The following is a 17,383-nucleotide window of genomic DNA, read 5'->3' as shown; positions in this document are numbered from 1 at the left end:
AATAATACAATTCCATAATTGAAGCTTAGTTATTCATACATTATTTTGATTGAGTCATTATTTAGTATAGTTACACTATTTCCTTAGAAAAATGGTATTTTCTTTATATGTTGCATCTTAAGCAAGCAAAATTATAATGTGTATGTGCCCTCTCTAACTGATCTGTTATACTATGATATAATAAGTTTGACCACATAGCTGCCCATAGCAAATGCAATTCACATTAGACTATTTACCATCAAAAAGTTTAGATCATAGTAAAAATCACATGCAGTATTTGATTCTTGTCAAATTGATAAAGCAATATAGGGCTTAGACAGTCACCTAAACTGTGTTATAATAGGATGAACACACAGGATGATGGAACATCAGGGGAACCCCCTGTGATAACACAAAGGTAGACAGACAGAGAAAAAACACTGTAAGACATCAGTCACAAATATGACAACACAAAAATAATTACTATCCACATAATCCTGACTAGAGTTTAAACTTAGGGGCATAACATCCCCCTTGGAAGAGAAAGATTGTCACCTCTATCAGCGTTAGTTTGTCGTCCTTCAAACTCGAAAGTAACAGGTTTAAGTAAAGCAATGGTTTGTGCATCATACAAACTCAGGTAATTTGGAAGGTAATGTCTGGTAATAGAGATTCAGCATGTATGCTATGTATTTTTAGTTATGTAAAGATTTTTTTCTGAATCCGTCAGTATTTCGCAACTTTTATCAAGAATTTCAGGTTACTAATTGATTTATTTTTAGTGATGAAAGAATTGACAACACTTTTTAAATGCTTTACTTTTCTTAAGGCAAAATTAGGCTTTCTTCTTAATTATGTGATATGTGAAGTGGTTAGTCAGATCATTGAAACACACTTTGTAGTAAGTTCTTCCTGTAGCTACTGAAATGTATTTTTTTCTTTTTATTTTGCATGAAACATTCATAGTCTCTCATAAAATGCACCATATATTTTGGAAAGGATGTTATGTTTGCATGTTTACTCATGTTTGAAGTAGACTACATTGTTAATATATTTTCATTCTTTGTATCGAAATGTTTTTATCCTTTTCTTTGCTTTATTTTTCCTTGCTTGGGAGATAATGTATCTTTTAGTCATTTAGCATTTGCTCCTTTTATATATTTTTGTAGTCCATACATTGTGAAGATCACTAAAATGTAAGAATTAGATTATAAATCTGAAGCTGTGTAAAGTCCAGCAGCATCCAAAAATTCTTGTCTTATGCAAAAGGTTTAAGAATTTTTTTTTCATATTGGTTTGCCAAGTTGATTTGAGATCAGTAAGTAATGTTATGTCTTTTACATTTCTTTTTTGCTTGGAGGCTTCTTGTAGTAACTGCTAAGACAATTATTTTCACTTGTAAACATAAAATTCTCATAACTTGTTCTACATCGGTTTATTCTGTAACCAATAAATCCTGTTGTAATATGTATTTATTACCTTGTGAAAAATGGTGTTAAAGAAGTGCTCATGCAGTTTAATAATGTAAAAAAAGGACTTGGTATTAATCTTTTAATAAAAAATAGTGCCAAATTGTCAGATAATACATTTATTTTTATAGTAAGTATAAATAATACATTTCTTCTTATAGCAATTATAAATAATAATAGCAAGTATAGTTAAGATTCTCCTTCAGCCTGAGATACAGGATAATGGTAAATTATTAGCTTGCCTTTTTTGGGGGACTTTCATTCTAATGAAGCCTAATGAATACTGTATTAAAATAACTAACTTCATTCTTTCAGCAGAATGAATCTTATATAACAGGATTCCCTAATTATGAAAATACATATAAGGTAACTATAGAATGTAAGGTATAGCATATACTATTATAAACATTCAGTCTAGAAAAATGTTATTTTTAACATTTGAATTCTTGTGTAGCTCTTCATAATTATTCAGTTCTGTTAACATAGTATTCTGGACTGTTGCACCAAATATTTTTTACAAATATTGTACAGCAGAAAAGTAATTAGGTACTCATTAAAAACAGTAGTCAAGAAATTGTTGCAATATATATATTTAATTAAATACATGTATAACCAAGATTTTTAATTTTTAAATAAACAGTTTTAAATAATTTTGACAGCAGAAAGCAATTTCTTATACAACCTGTAGAACCTCTCCCTATAACTTTAATCAGTCTTTAGTCACTTGCACAATTTATTTTGGTGTTTATAGTTAAATGTCTTCCATTCATTTGTTGCCATATTTTCCATTTTAGTGTCAAAGTCATCTTTATTTACCCTTTTACATATAATTATTCTGAAATACTTTATACAGTTTTATGTAAGGATAAGTATGTCTCTTTACAAAGAATGAACCATTTGTTAATACTGATGACTTTATAGTCTTGCCCATCTGAGTTCTGACTTCTTTAAACAGGTCAACCCAGGATTTAACACTAGGCAAGACTTGCTCCTGTCGTGGCAGTTGACACGTGTCGGTGCCTTTAATGTTTTCCCAACTTTTCTCCCTATTCATTTATAGAGCAGCTGTATTTGATTACTATCTTTTATGGAAAGTATTTTGTCCGATACAAATGAGGTTTTTCCTGATTTCCCTTTTTACACTGCTGGTTTGGAGCTGGACTCTGCTTTCATAGACTAGAATAAGGGTTGCATTCTCTCATCTGAAATTGCTTATTGTGACTTTTATCATGAGAGATTTTGCCTTTCCTCTTTCATTTAGATTTTTTTTAACTTCTATTGGACAGAAGGCAGTGATAGTGTATACTCATTTCCTGCTTTGCTTCAAGATAGGCTCATGTATTAAGGGTCTCCAAGTGTCCCTATTTTCAGTCTCACTGAGGCATGACTTGATTGATAATAGTATTTATAACAATATTGAGCCAGAACTTGCCAGTTTCTACTCCCCAATATAAGCAGACTAGAAAGTGAAAAATGACCTTGGAAACTTCTTTTATTTCTTGAGAACCGCATGTAACACATTCATTTTTACGAGATTCTCTACACCATTAACATTGTTCCAACACCTCTATGGTGTGGCTGACAACTCCTTCCATTGGTAGCAAGTATCCAAATCCTATGCTGCCTTCATCATTCTATCAAACTCTTATCAAGAACTGTGTCTGAAGAAAGAAACTTTTATGAGGCACCTAACAGGTGCTTCAAATTGCAGATTTCGTTGCAAATTTTCTTCCTAATTTTGATCTTCCTCTGAACACTCACAGTTCCAAGAAGTGTGTCTTAAGTACGTACATACATATAATTATCAGTTTAACTCCTTCCAAACTTTTGTTCTGAGCAGTGTATTAGAGTAGCACATGGAGTGTAAGTGCAGATCTACTGTATAAGATGAAAGCAAAATAACACAATCATTTGTACAAGATTCTCTGCACCATTAACATTGTTCCAACACCTCTGCAGTGGCTGACAACTTCCTCCTTAAATAGCAATAATTTCCCTAATTCCTTGAAAACTCACAATGTGGTAAACTTTTTTTATTTCTACCATATCACTTTCCAATAGGATGAAGCATTTTCAGACAGGATGAGTAGAAGTGTATCTCATTAGAATGCAAGAAAAATTTCATCTGACAAATTCCATGATAATAACATTATGTTGCTCCTACACCTCCCCATCATCTTGTATCTTACGATTGCTCAACCACCTGGCTCAGAGAAGATTTAAGTGATCTCTGCTCTGATAATAATTTTTTTTGTAATCAATAAACTGTTGGGAGATGTACTCGAGTTAGAGCTACTACTGCTTCCTTCAATATTTTAATTAGGATAACCAAAATAACATCCATATTAAGGAGAGCAGCCTGCCCTCCAGATCTCTACAAGGGATGCCTATCATATTTCTTCAAGAAATCATTTTCTGGATCTAGTTGTATAGTCAGGAATCGTAAACCTTCTTTCCCCTTTTGGGGGGTTAATGCCGTCAATGTACTGTAAGCATTATTCCGGGTGTTTACAGCATCCCTTCAGTTTCACTTAACTTCCATCCCTCTTCCCTCTCGCTGTCCAACATCTTTAACAGTTACATCTTAGTGCAACTGTTGGATTTTCTTTCAGTTTTACCTTCAGAAAATCCATGTCAGTTATTTCCCTCTTTCACTTCCTTTGCTTAAATTTCATAATTCATTCACTACACCTTATCTTATCACTTTTTCCTTTCCAGTTAGTCAGACCAACTCTCTTACTCTTCATTCCTTCCAGACTGGTATCAAGGTATTGATATGGGAATTTTACTGTTGTCAAACATCCTTGAGTGGAGGGTTGGCTTGTCAAATTGAAGTACAGTAACTTCTCAAGTTTATGCAGGGTAATTGTTCATATGTTTAAAACAAAGATTATTTGAAAACAAAATTTCCTATTTGCATACACATTTTGATGGACACAGATGTGCACATGCATGAGACAGCACAGAGAGGAATACCAAACTTTCAAGATTATATGTAAAACTTTTCCATGCTTACTTTACAAGGATAAACCCACAGTTCTTCTGAGGTTATTAAATGTTTGAAATCTCACCCTCTTGGATCACAAATGGAGTGCAGTCTTTTTGAAAGACACACAAGCATGCTCAAATAGTTATATAGTATATGTAATGGGTAATATTCTAACATTAACAATATTTTTATTGAATTTTAAGGGTCATCCCGTAACAATTTTAAGCTATTTGAGTCATCTTGGATAAACAATGGGAAGTTATTATTTTGTTAGTGACAAATACAGTACCCAAATTCACGAATATTACGGATTTCATTAATAATAAACAGTATACTTGTACATGTACCTTATGTTAACACTTCTAAATGCAAGGACATACAGATTGTACATGCAAACCTACTCCCTGGCGTATTTATTTATGCATAGTTATTACACACACTTGTTCTAATTTATAATTTAATTCATATGGACTGATAGTTAAATAATCATCTTCTGCACTTATAGAAAGTGAGTTCCAGTTCAGCTAATAGCTGATTTTTGCGTACAGTAAAAATGTATTTTTTAAATTACGTAATGTATTCTGTCTATACTATATTACTAGTTTAATGAAATGAACTGTTGTTGTAAGTGAAAATAGACAAATTATTTTGTTGTGCAAACCACTGATATATATAAACAAAATTAATTTTATAAAATTTTAAGATATCTAGTTCTTTAGTTAGTCGTATGTTCAAATTACAATCTTTAATACTTATTTTACTCTTTTTCACAGGTTACTGCGGTGCGGAATACCAGGTTTAAGGTGGGAGTGGGCTTGGGTAGCAGGTGTGCTACTAGGGGGCAGGCTTCTTGACTCCACGGATAGCAGGCCGTTAGACACCAGTGCTGCTCCACAAGATATAAGTAGTGGTGGCCAAGAAGCAACAGAAGGCACATCAAGTGAAGATTATCGGGAATATGGGGTGCAGAGAGGCAGGAGGTTTCCTAGAGATGTTCGTTACTCTGTTGAACTAGAATATTCACAGCCTTTGGGGTGGATATCTCGCACAACAGATGGACGTTTTGTGCTTGACCAAGATAGTGAAGAAGGAGGCTTTACTTCCCCAAGGAGACCTGCACGAGGGGTAATAAATTTAGGTGGTCAAAGTCAGGATCGTTCTCCAACTAGAGTAACAGAAGAAGGTGGTGTTGAAAGTGGTGTTTACCATGTACGTGATGGCACAGCAAGCCGCCTCCACCACCGTCAGCCCCTTCCTCCTAGATTCAGTCTTCGTTCGGATGGCTCAGGTGCCAGCACACATGAGGAACTGCGTCCAAGTGTACAGACTCACACATCAGCTGGTCGATGGGATGGCATGACGGCACAGTTTTCGCCAATGTCGCCAGAATTTGGCAGACATGTTATACCTGAGACTCACGGTGAAACTGTGTGGTCTGCACGCTCCAGGCGTTTCAGAACATCATCCCCAGGACCTCTAAGCTCCGAGTGGAATCAGTTAACCCAATTAGCATCATTTAGTGAGGTGAGCAGTGTTCAGCAACCGTCCAGTGTAGAGCGCTCTTTCCCCTCCACTGTTTTGTCTTCTTTCCCAAATTCAGCACAAGGTACACCTTTGGCACACGGCACTTCAGGTGTCATTTCTCCTCCATCTGGAGACTTTCCAAGAGTGCTTCACCAGAAATACTCTCATCAGTTGCCATCACTCTCAGCCTCTCAAGTACACCCAAGGCGTATTCTTGTGGGAGCCCAAGTGCATTCTCCTCCATCACAAATTCACCCACAAATGCAAGCATGGGCATCACCTTCACATCCATCACTGGGCTCCTCTTGGACCACTCCTCTCCGATCTACGCATGTGTGGTCAACAACCCGCCCGATGGGCCATCCAACACATTCAACTGGACGACCTGAGCTGACAGTGTTGGAGTCTGGACAGCACATACATTCACCACCAATGGCACGTGCTGGACCAGTCGTACGAGAGGCTCTAGGTCACATCCAGCCTCCACGCATACCAGACATCCCACGCCATTATGTTAATCTTCCTCCGAGACGAGACGCTTATCAACGAATACCGGGGCGGGACCCCCCCTATTTGCTCAAACCTTCCACCTCGGAGAATCAAAAGCCGCTGGCCACAAGCTCGCCGCCACGCCCCCGTGCTCTTCAGGGAAGGCAACGGGCCTATGCACTGCCCAGGCCTCGGCCACTGCCTCCTCCACCTCTTACCAGTACAAAAACAATAGTACCTGACCCCTTGCCCAGAGCATTGGGCAGGACACGAGATAGTGACTCCAGCAGTGATCAACCTGTGACTTATACTCGTGAACGTTTACAAGAGGCCATTGGGCGGGTACGTAGTGGCCTTTTTGGAGCAACACCACGCACGAACAGTGCCCCAGAATTAAGCTCGGCAGGACGCTCTGAAATTAGACATATATCAGGCCGTCGCTCTAGTAAACATAGTACGGGGGGCAGTGCTCCAGTAAGCCATGAACAGTCTCATGAACAATCTCAGGAGCAGTCACCAGATTCATCAAGTGGGTTTGGTAGTAAAAACACATCCCAGCAACAAAGTTCATCACAGTCTGGACAGTCATTGTTAGCATTAGGACTGGATTCATCTCGTTTAGAAGCTTCAGAAGTGATGGAAATGTCAGATGCTCAAGATGTAACATTACATGCTCCACCTGCTTGGCTTCTGGCAGCTCCTCCTGGGCGTCCAACACCTTGGGTACGCCCTAGGCATCCTCCTCCGTATGAGGAATGGGCAGCCAGACAAGTTTTACCCCAGTTTCGTATGCCAGTCGTGATAGGTTCCCGTCACTCAAATGTTAAGGCAAGTATGGTGGGGCGAAGGCAGCGGCCTGGATTGTCAGGGCTAGATGCTAGTTTAGACTCCGGAAGTTCAGTGAAAGTGTCCCCGAGACCACCACCTATCACCATTCCTGTGTCTCCACAGCAGCCATTGGACATTAGTGTGGATGACCATTATGAGTTTGATACAGTGCTGAGTCCTACTCCTGGAGAAGATGTAGCTGCTGAGTGGTCAAGAACCCGTGTTCCATCAGGCGAGCGTGGCCTCAGCGACTCTGAGATCTACGGGTCAGGTGGACGGCGGCGCCATGAGTCAATGGAGGCACGGGTTGCTGCAATGAAACAAGAATTTAATGAATACAGAAGAAGACAAGCACGTCGGAGGCACAGTCGAGAGTTAGAAAGTGTGTGTTAACTGGAACTGATAAAAATGCATGCAGTTACACTGCAGACATTTCTTGCATTGCAGTCCAATAATTGAGAATAAAATAGTCAAGTTATATTCAGTGATGTGTCTTTCAAATCGTAGGGGATGGGCAGTGCTCAATAGGTGCCGCCGTTGTAACCAATAATACTCACTATAGTGACGCTGCTGTTGCTGTGTCTCGAGAAACTGTGCAAATTGTTGAATTTTATATATTCCTATTGGATCTCTGTTTCAAAAATTATCTCAACTTTGTATTGTAGTTAGAGATGCCCCTTTCATGTGATAACTACAATACCCACATGACACGTTCAAGCAAAGTAAGAAGCACAATTTCCCTGTCTTCACTGCATCATCTTCACTCTCTGGAACTACTCACATAGGTTATGCTAACTACTACTCAATGCAAACTGTTTTTTCAAGTTCCTGTGAACATTATTTCATTTCTGATGTAGGAGAATTCTGCTCAGATGTATGAAACATTTTAGAATCTTAATAGATTTGTCACAAGATGTCTAAAATTTTGTTTCTTTGATTTTGAAAGTAGATTGAATATAAAATATTTGTATGTATTTTGTATATTTAAAAATATTTTTATTTTATTTTAATAAAATATCTTTATTATGTGTATTTTAAAAAGTATTTTAATTTTATGAAAAGGATTCCAGAGTACATACTTCATAAAATTCAGGGATACCAAAAACTATGAGTTGCTCTTTTTTGTTTTTTTGCCACATTGATGTTTTCACTTGCCAATATTTAATTTAGGAACTTAAGGTTGTCGTTTTGATGTGAACTAAGATTGTTTAGCCCTTGCGAAAATTCTGAATTACAAAAAGAAAACTACAAGTTTTTTTTTTTTTGAATGCTTTGAATATAGTTTCCAGTCATTCTTTCGAACTTTCTCAAGTACGTAATTATGCTGTCTTGCTACAAGGGACTGCACGTACTCCCTTAATTTCCAACACAATTATGATTATCACTTAAGTATTATTATAACGGATATGGTTTTTAAATCACGACAGTCACAAGTGATGGAATTCACAAACCAAGTTCATTGTGATATTCTCACTGTACATACTGTAATCATGACAGTAACTCTCTTCCTTCACACTTCACTTCAATTATCTTAATACATACTTCACTTCAATTTTCTTAATACTACCAAATTATTTCAGTAAGATCGTACATATTTTAAGTAATGAATACTTCAAAAGACAAATGCTAATGTGCTTGCTGTTTCTATATACTGTACAGCATATCACCTGATTAATGGGAAAGATGAAAAAATTTATTCCAATATGGATATATTAATGAATTTTTTGTTTTCAGAGTTTTAACATTTCTCAGTACTACTCATATTTGGTCAGTATGGTGCAGTACTTTACTTATATGAAAAGCTGTTTGGTCTGCAGTATTTAAGAATGTTGTTTTGTAAAGGCATAAAAGTTTAACTGTTGGTAAATAACCTGTAAATAGAATATAAGTGTTTAAAGCTACATTGTTCTTTAATTATTTTTTTTAGTGAGAAGGTACAGGGAGAAACTTAAATATGTAAAAATGTAGAAAGGTAAATTATTTTTTCTGTTCTCAGAAGCTGCTATCTTTCTTTGACACCGGTCAGTGTTTGTTCCTTAGCGTGAAGTTGAGAGCAGTGTTAGCTCAGTCATGAAATAAGGAGGAAATAACCTGCCCTGAGAGAATATTGATGCCTTTAACATTCCATAGCTTTCTGTTCAAACCATGTGTTGTTTCTTTGTTTGTTTGTTTTTCACACATTCCTCTTCTTTTCAGAGTGATAATGTACAGACTTGTAAACATGAGGCTCTATTTTTTAAGCGATGGCCAACATTAATCTGGAATTGTTTTTACTTCATATTTTATTCATTTACATTACATAATCTGCAATTATAGATTAGCAAATAAAAGTATATCACTTAGAATGATTACCAAATGCAAAGTTCATAGTTTAATACATAACATTGTGAACTGCAGATGAAATTGAAACCCTCTATAGCTTTATTTTCTCACAGAATCCCGGTAACTAACACCAATGCAATAGTGTCTATTCTTCAAAGAAGCCAGAATAACATACATCTGCATTTTTTAAGTTTTATTTTTATATTTATATGAGAATCAAGGTTTTGGTAAGGTGTCTCCCGTTCTGATAATTCTGTCCACATTTGATATTTTGATATCTTTTGTTATCTTCAGAGGAAAATAACTACAAATTGGTCTCTGCATCTCATATTTTCCATTGTCATAGCACCAAACAATTTCTTTTTTCTTAGTTCATTTGCAAATATAATGATTGGGATTTGTATGAATTTTCCTGGTTTAGGTTGTCTTATGCTACTTCAGTGTTCATTCTACCCATCCCTTAGTCATTATCACTGCCATATATTTAGTTTTAAGTTTCTTTTTTTCTGGTTAACCAACCACATTTTCATCATAAACTTCTGATCAAATCGGATGTTTACTAGTCTAGTAACAAGTGGATTGGACAATCGTTTAGTGATAAACAAAAAGGTAATTTGCATTAAGTTTGTTACAAACCTGAACGTAAACTGTTGCTACAGTTCAGCTGTACCTGAATATTGAGCCAACTCAATAAAAAAAAAAGCCAAAGTAAGAGAGACAGAAGCTACTAGCCTCAACCTCCTGCAACTTCTCATACTTATAGATTGGTAATATAATTTATTGTTGCTTGCAGCCTCAGGTATGGATTACTACATGGCATTCTTTAGATATTTCACAGTTATCCATTTCTTAATTATTACAGTATACCTAGTATCATGCATTTCTTAATTCAATAGGCTTTCACAAATGAGTAGCACAATTTAACTTTTCGTAAAATTTATATATGTCAATGAGATGATTATCCAGCGGGTATAATTTACCTTGTGAGGTAAAACAAGAGATCTGTGGGGGAATACAGGATAATATAATTAGCTCTGCTATTGTGACTTTCATAGAATGGTGCTCAAAGGTAAAATATTAAGTGTGACATTTTTGACAGCATCACATTTTTTAGATCACATAATAGAATTTAAGATTGTATAGGCATGAGTTTAGTAACCCAGTGAATTAGCGTGGCCCAGCATCGTAATGCTTCTTTTCTTTCAAATACATCATGCTTGCACAATACTTTCCTAAGTACAGTCAGTTTTACTTTTTTGATATTAGGTGTTACTCATATTAGAATCATCCAAATTCACTTGGAAATGCTGTAAAACATTGATTGAAAATGTTTGGGCTGCATCTCCACAGGGGCAGGTTGCTGGTTTTTATGTAATGATGCTATGTTCTCTTCAGGTGAAAACATTTTTTATTAAAAATCTTGCGTACTGTAGCTACTTTTGGATATATGTATATGATGAGCTTTCTTTAAAGATGTATAGAATTCTTCATAAATTCTGTGTACATAATACTCTATGCGGTGTGATTTAGCAGTGATAGTGCAGCTTTTTTGGTTATAGCTGCAACAACAACAATTGGAACGCAAATGTGTGCGTGAATACATACACACATTATATATACGGTACTATACATAGTATTTACAATATATATGTGTATGTGTATAAAAACATACAAACATACATACTATATTTTATATACATATAGTCATTTATGTTTCCGGGAAGTTTTCTGTGATTAGGTAAGTCAACATCTTATTTTCCCTGGAGGGAACACAGCGCCCCTTCTGCCGCTCGCCAGTTTTACGTATAGTCAGTCGTAGTTATCTAGCTAACAGTACAGTTCAACCTGGACATTGTTACTGTGTATGTACGCTCATGTTGTATGGCATGAATAAGTAAATAAATTATGTTGACATACAATGCATTTTACTTATCATGTATTAAAGAGGTTGTTTGCTGAGACATAACAGCGATGTTTGTCCAAAATTGTTATCTTTCATTGCTTGTATTTAGATATGAGGGAAAATTCATAACACAATAAACTGACTGATACAATGCAAGCATTTAATTTACATGTTTTAAAGCTTTTGTAGGTGTAGTTAACCACAGGCTAATTTACATCAAGCAAAGCTACAATTATACAGGATGAGACATCCTCGGTATCAGTTCAATAACAAGATAGAACTATTATTCTTCACCTACTTTTCTGGATTCATCTTTTCCACTTACTCCTCTAAAAGATTCCTAGGAGTTACAAGAGCTCTTTAACAAATGGAATTGTTCCTCTAGCAAGTCCAAAGATCCTTCATGCAGTCATCTACTTCGCATTCGTCACTGAACTCTTTTGTGCTGTCAATAATGCCAATGGAATAACAAAATGGCCAAGATATGAATGATTCTTGAAAAGACGTAAAACTAGACTAAGGGTAATAAAGTTAGGTGTCAATGCCTTTCACCTGAAAACTCTGTACCAAATATGACTTGAGTGGAAACTGATACCCTGACAGTGCTAGGGGCCATTGTACACACTAATGTTCAATTGCCAAATCTTTGGCAATATCATCTATTTCAAATTTAATCTCATGTGACCACTGCCAACCAAAAAGGGAGCCAGTAAAATCATGAATACATTTGGGCCATGTTTCACTGAGTAATGTCTAACACTGATAGCTACAGCTCATCTCAAGCATTATCAATGTAATCTACAGCATATGCCCTTGGTCTATAATCTAGATCAGTGAGGTGATGTTAGCAGACAATAACAGTAAACGGCACAGTCCCACACCAGGTCTCCATAGTCTTGAGAGGAAAGCGAATTTTCTAGGAAGAAGAATCTGTTAGTAATTTGATTCCATTCAGTGGATCACTCAAGGACCTGGGAAGCATCAAAATGTAGCTTTGGTTGATGGTGGTTGTTCTCCCTGCCTTGATAACTGGCCTTTCAATTAACACAAAGCTGCTTTTTGCTAACTCCCTTCAGTGACCTAGAATCCTCTGCAATGATAAATCAAAAGGGATGAGAGCTTCAAATCTCTTTTTGCATTTGTATGAAACACACCTGGGTGCAAACTTTTCCTCCTATATAACAAACTAATTGTTTGACACAGGGTACCAAAGGCATTGCCATAGCACTAATACGGCCCAATTATGTCTGCAGTCTTTGAGAAGTGTAGTTTCCTTGTAGCTATGCAGGCAGTGTAATCTGTGGCTACATGGAAGACAGTCAAAATAGACTACATAGTCATGGAGGAGAGGTTGAAGCCCCTATTCAAATCTGGGTCCAAGAAATTCATTGGAGGTAAACCAACATACCAATTCATATGATGATAAAGATATGATCTTGTTCACTGTTCTAAAGGACAGAGTTAGAAAAACAGATTACAAGGGAATGTATACTTACAGTAATGGCTAGAAAAACAGCTTTAAAAATATGCTGATGTTTGCTTTTCCTTGTCAGTATTGAAGAAGCTGCAAAAATATTTTCAATCTTTAAACAACAGATTTGCGACACTAATTAGTTACTGTGCCATGTACATTTTGAACATGTATCTGATGGACTTGTATCGGGAGAGGACTAAAGACCTCTTTTGCTTATATTCAAAACTTACTTGGCATTTCTACACCATTGCAAATCTGCTACTTTTGGGTCTCTTGAAACATCTTGGCTGCATCTACAAAAAAAATAACATTGCCTGCTGTTATAACAGCAAACATCTTCCTGCTTTTTCAAGCTATCAACCAGCCATTACTTGCTAAAAAAGTATCTGTAAGAAATTACTTTTTTAAAATTATGAAAATATATTTTAAAGTACCAAAAACAAAATATTTCTGCTAGTTTAAAATTATGAAAATATATTTTAAAGAAAAGCTAAAATAAAATATTTCTGAATAAGTTTACAATTATGAAAATATATTTTAAATATATACCAAAAACAAAATATGTTTATAAAATAACTGAAAACACTAAAACCAATAGCTAGAGATACTTAAAATCAGTGACCAGAGATGACAAACAGCTGTGAACATTGTAGTAGGTGGGTAATTTCTTTCATATATATTTAAAGTATATATACAACTAAACATGATAGTATTATGTACACACATCCTGGAATTATTTTACAATTTTTGCTGGCAGGATATATTTTTCACAAAGATTTAATGTCTTACTTCCTTTGCATTTAGAAATTGACAGCAGTGTTGTTCAGTTGGGAAGATTGCCATGCTGTGGATAACATCTACATATGACGCGTGCAGCATTGTCCACAGAAGGGTATGGCATTGGTCAACGTTGAGTAACCATAGGAAGGGTACCATAGAAGTCTTTTGATACCTGTCAAATTATTTCTATAGAAGAGTGGAAGTTTGAGTCTATTGTGACTCTTCAAGTGAATGCTGAAAGTACGTATTTGGAATTTTTAAGTAAAAATTCCAATTTTTTGCACGTCACAGAGAAGGGGAGGCTCCTGTTAATTTGAATCCAAGCTATGAAAAGTAGGTAAACCAGCACGTCCATTCAGATGTTGAAGATAAAGGTTTTATCTTTGACCTGAAGTATTAGAGGACCAAATTACAAGGCAGGTCAAAGATAAAACCTTTATCTTTAACATCTGAATGGACGTACTGGTTTACCTACTTTTCATAGCTTGGATCCAAATTAACAGGAGCCTCCCCTTCTCCATGACGTGCACAAAAAAGGGATTTGCAGGCACTCCCTCCATCAATTCCTGCGGCGAAGACTCCTCTGGCTGCTCAGCTACTGCCGCTTGAATAGAGGCTATGCCACCTTTGGGTCCACGTACCCCGCACTCTTTCCTGCCGGGAAGATTAACGTTGCCATTTCTTGAGAAAGGATGTATGGCTTTGCTTTCCCAACATTTCGCCCGAAGCCACCCACCCATATCTTAAGGGTGGAGAGAGCGGCATCTCGGACAGACTGCGAGGCCTGTAAGAGAAGGATATTGTTAACCTAAAACTTATCTTAATATTCTATAATTAATACTAAAATTATAGTATCTTCAAAACCATACCATATTAAATAAGAATGACCACCCTAAAGACTGATGTGAACCCCGAGAGGAGAGGTAACTTACATCGGAGGTAACACGTTCGACTAGGTCGTAGCAGGCGAAACAGTTCTCATGATGCCAGACTACAGAACCTTCGAGTTGAACGGCGTAGGGCGTGGCTCCGGCAAACGTCGTGGCCACAAGGGTCTTGAATTACGGCGTTACAGCCGGCAACCAAACACTGGGTGGCCTGTAATGATAATGATACATGAGTACCATTGGTAACAGGTATAAAAAGTTTATGGTAAACATTAATCAATGCCGGAGTATTCCGGGCTAACAAAATATGTCCAACTCTGCCAATCTTGCTATTTACTCTACTAAGCATTCCGGAATTGTAGTAGCCGGAAGTAGATGTATTCCGGATAGACTGGAGCACAGACTACTATCCCAATGGTGCTACTCGATAAAACCGGAGAGGAGGCACTAGCGATAGGTGAGACCGGGATGGTGGAACCTGCAGGTTCCCTAAGCTAAAATAACAAGAGAGTAGTAACTCACTGCAGAGCGTATACTCGATAACATAAGTAAACAAATAAATTTATAATACAATAAAATAATATTCGTCCGCCGGAGGCATGAGCCACCGTAAAGACGTCCACCTCAAAGACTCCGGATAGAGCCGGAAGCCTGTCCCGTCATTAGACGGGGAGGGAACGTCAGAGGATGAGAATGGACTAACTATCCCAAAGAGCCTAGGAGGGCCGAGCTCGCCCGAGCCAGGTCGGGACCGAGGCTGGGTAAAGCGAAGCTCCTCCCCAACACTGGGATGAGGTCGGCTGAGAAGCGTCACCCGCACACCGAGGGACCATGAGGCCCCTTTCCACCCCTCCACGGGTCGGTCGTTAGGGACAACGTGAGCGAGATAAGCACCCACCTTGGTGGGGGGGGGGGGGGGGGGGTGGTAGGTAGGTCAGTAGAGGGAGACGATCACGTGACCGCCCGGCTCCCTCGCGGTTGCATGGAGCACGAGGAAGGCCGAGAGGGAGGCCTAAGGACTAGCCTAGCCGACCCGTACACACAAAAAGAAAACATATACAAACGTAAAACGATAAATTATGTACTGAACACGGGGGAGGGAAAAGAAAAACAAGGAAGAGGAACAATGATGTCCTAGGAGAACCAAGTAAGACCACCCGATAAAGAACTCCCAGAAGCTGGCCTAGTGCTGAAACGAAGAATCGAAGGAAAGGCGGCCAGGGAAGGCTATGACTAGCTAAAGGTAACAAAATAAACAAGAATCTTAACTAAAATAAAGGCATGCATGAAATGTAACAGTTGTTTCCAGATGAGGCACGAAACAAAGACCCGTGCTCGGAAGGAAACCCCCGTGCCAGCACATAAGATAAAATAAAATAAAAAATATATATTCATGACCATCAAAAACAGCATCCAAAACACTGGAATTGATAAAGACAAACTGCCATCACAACCCGGTTCACTAGGTATGGAAGACCACGTGAAACCGAGGAAGACACAAAGGGGACGCTCTAATGGCGGCTCGGAGCCGCCGCCGCATGAGGCGACGACTCATAAAAACCTAAATAAAAAGGGCACGAACGCCAAAAACACTCCCTACATAGTGTCAAAACTAAAACCAGTACTACTTAACTTGGATGCAGAGAGAGATTGACGATCCATCACGAATATAAAGCCATTAAAGCAAAAAACACGAGAGCAAAGAAAAACGCGTGCGTCTCAAGTAGGGCTATCTAAAGGAATGACGTCACAGCCGCTACCTACACGGTGGTAGGTAGTGAGCCGTAGGTCGGCTCCCCTTTTCTTGAGGGTTTTTGATGTAGGAGAGGCTAATTGGAGAGGGCCCCATGGTAGTGGTTTTCAATCGCCCCAGAACTATACCAACACCTTTTAATAAAGGTGAGCGAGCCAGAATATTCTGGCATGTCCAATTTAGCAGTTCTCTGGTATTATAGCAATATTTTACCTTAGAAATAGCGCTAAAGGAACCTATTTCACGGAGCGACACGGCCGAGCCCAGAAAATTGGCATTTTTATTTAAAAAATCCAAATAAATACTTTCAGCATTCACTTGAAGAGTCACAATAGACTCAAACTTCCAAGAGACCCAAAAGTAAAACTCAAAGTCCTCCAGTGGCCGGGTCCCGCACCCTTCAATGGTTAACTTCCCATCTACATATGGGGCATGCATAGCAAGCCGCCATGGATTATTTTTTTGGAAGGGTGGGAGCTTGGAAGCATCCGGCACTCCCATACCCAGCGCCGGAGATCCATAGTGGAGAAAACCAGACATCATGTCTTGTAATAGCCCTCACACCCGTCCCCCTCCCTCCACTTATGTGAAACTCAAGCGGACGATCCTCACTAAGAGTACTAGTACCGCGAGTTATAACGGTTCGGCAGGGCCGAGCCTAGTAGGGGGGGGGGGGGGGTCGGTCGTGAACGTCTGGCCCCCTGTCCGATCAGAGGTGGCCACCTATTAGCGGTTGTGTAGGCTACCACTGTAAGGGTGGTAGTGTGACTGGGTCCATGGCCCGTCGTGGTTGGTACAGCAACCGGTTGGGGTGGCCCTCGATCAAGAGGTATAGCCTACTACTAAGGATTAAACCGACAGACCTTTTACAGTATAGTATGAGGCACTATGGAAGAGTTGCAAGGGGTTCTTATACACATATATATATATATTGGGAAAATAACAGATATGGATTTAACTGACTAACTGAGATCGCTAGCAACACG

At 38.1% G+C, this 17,383-nt stretch overlaps 1 protein-coding gene across 14 annotated transcripts in view; it reads left to right on the top strand.

Annotated features, from left to right (window-relative positions):
• The window catches only part of LOC135195732 (protein turtle-like), a 346,860-nt gene extending 335,341 nt beyond the window's left edge, over positions 1 to 11,519 (top strand). For all 14 annotated transcript variants that reach the window (XM_064222171.1, XM_064222167.1, XM_064222170.1 and 11 more), the window contains one exon: positions 5,211 to 11,519. In XM_064222171.1, coding sequence (XP_064078241.1) covers positions 5,211 to 7,671 — 2,461 coding nt within the window. In that variant the 3' untranslated portion in view covers positions 7,672 to 11,519. The remainder of the gene's footprint in view (positions 1 to 5,210) is intronic.
• The last annotated feature ends 5,864 nt before the right edge of the window (positions 11,520 to 17,383 follow it).

The sequence above is a fragment of the Macrobrachium nipponense genome, chromosome 16 (genome assembly GCF_015104395.2).
Source record: "Macrobrachium nipponense isolate FS-2020 chromosome 16, ASM1510439v2, whole genome shotgun sequence".
Taxonomy (NCBI): Eukaryota; Metazoa; Arthropoda; class Malacostraca; order Decapoda; family Palaemonidae; genus Macrobrachium; species Macrobrachium nipponense.
The sequence above is the reverse complement of the archived record's forward strand: the minus strand, read 5'-3'. Positions and strand labels throughout refer to the sequence as shown.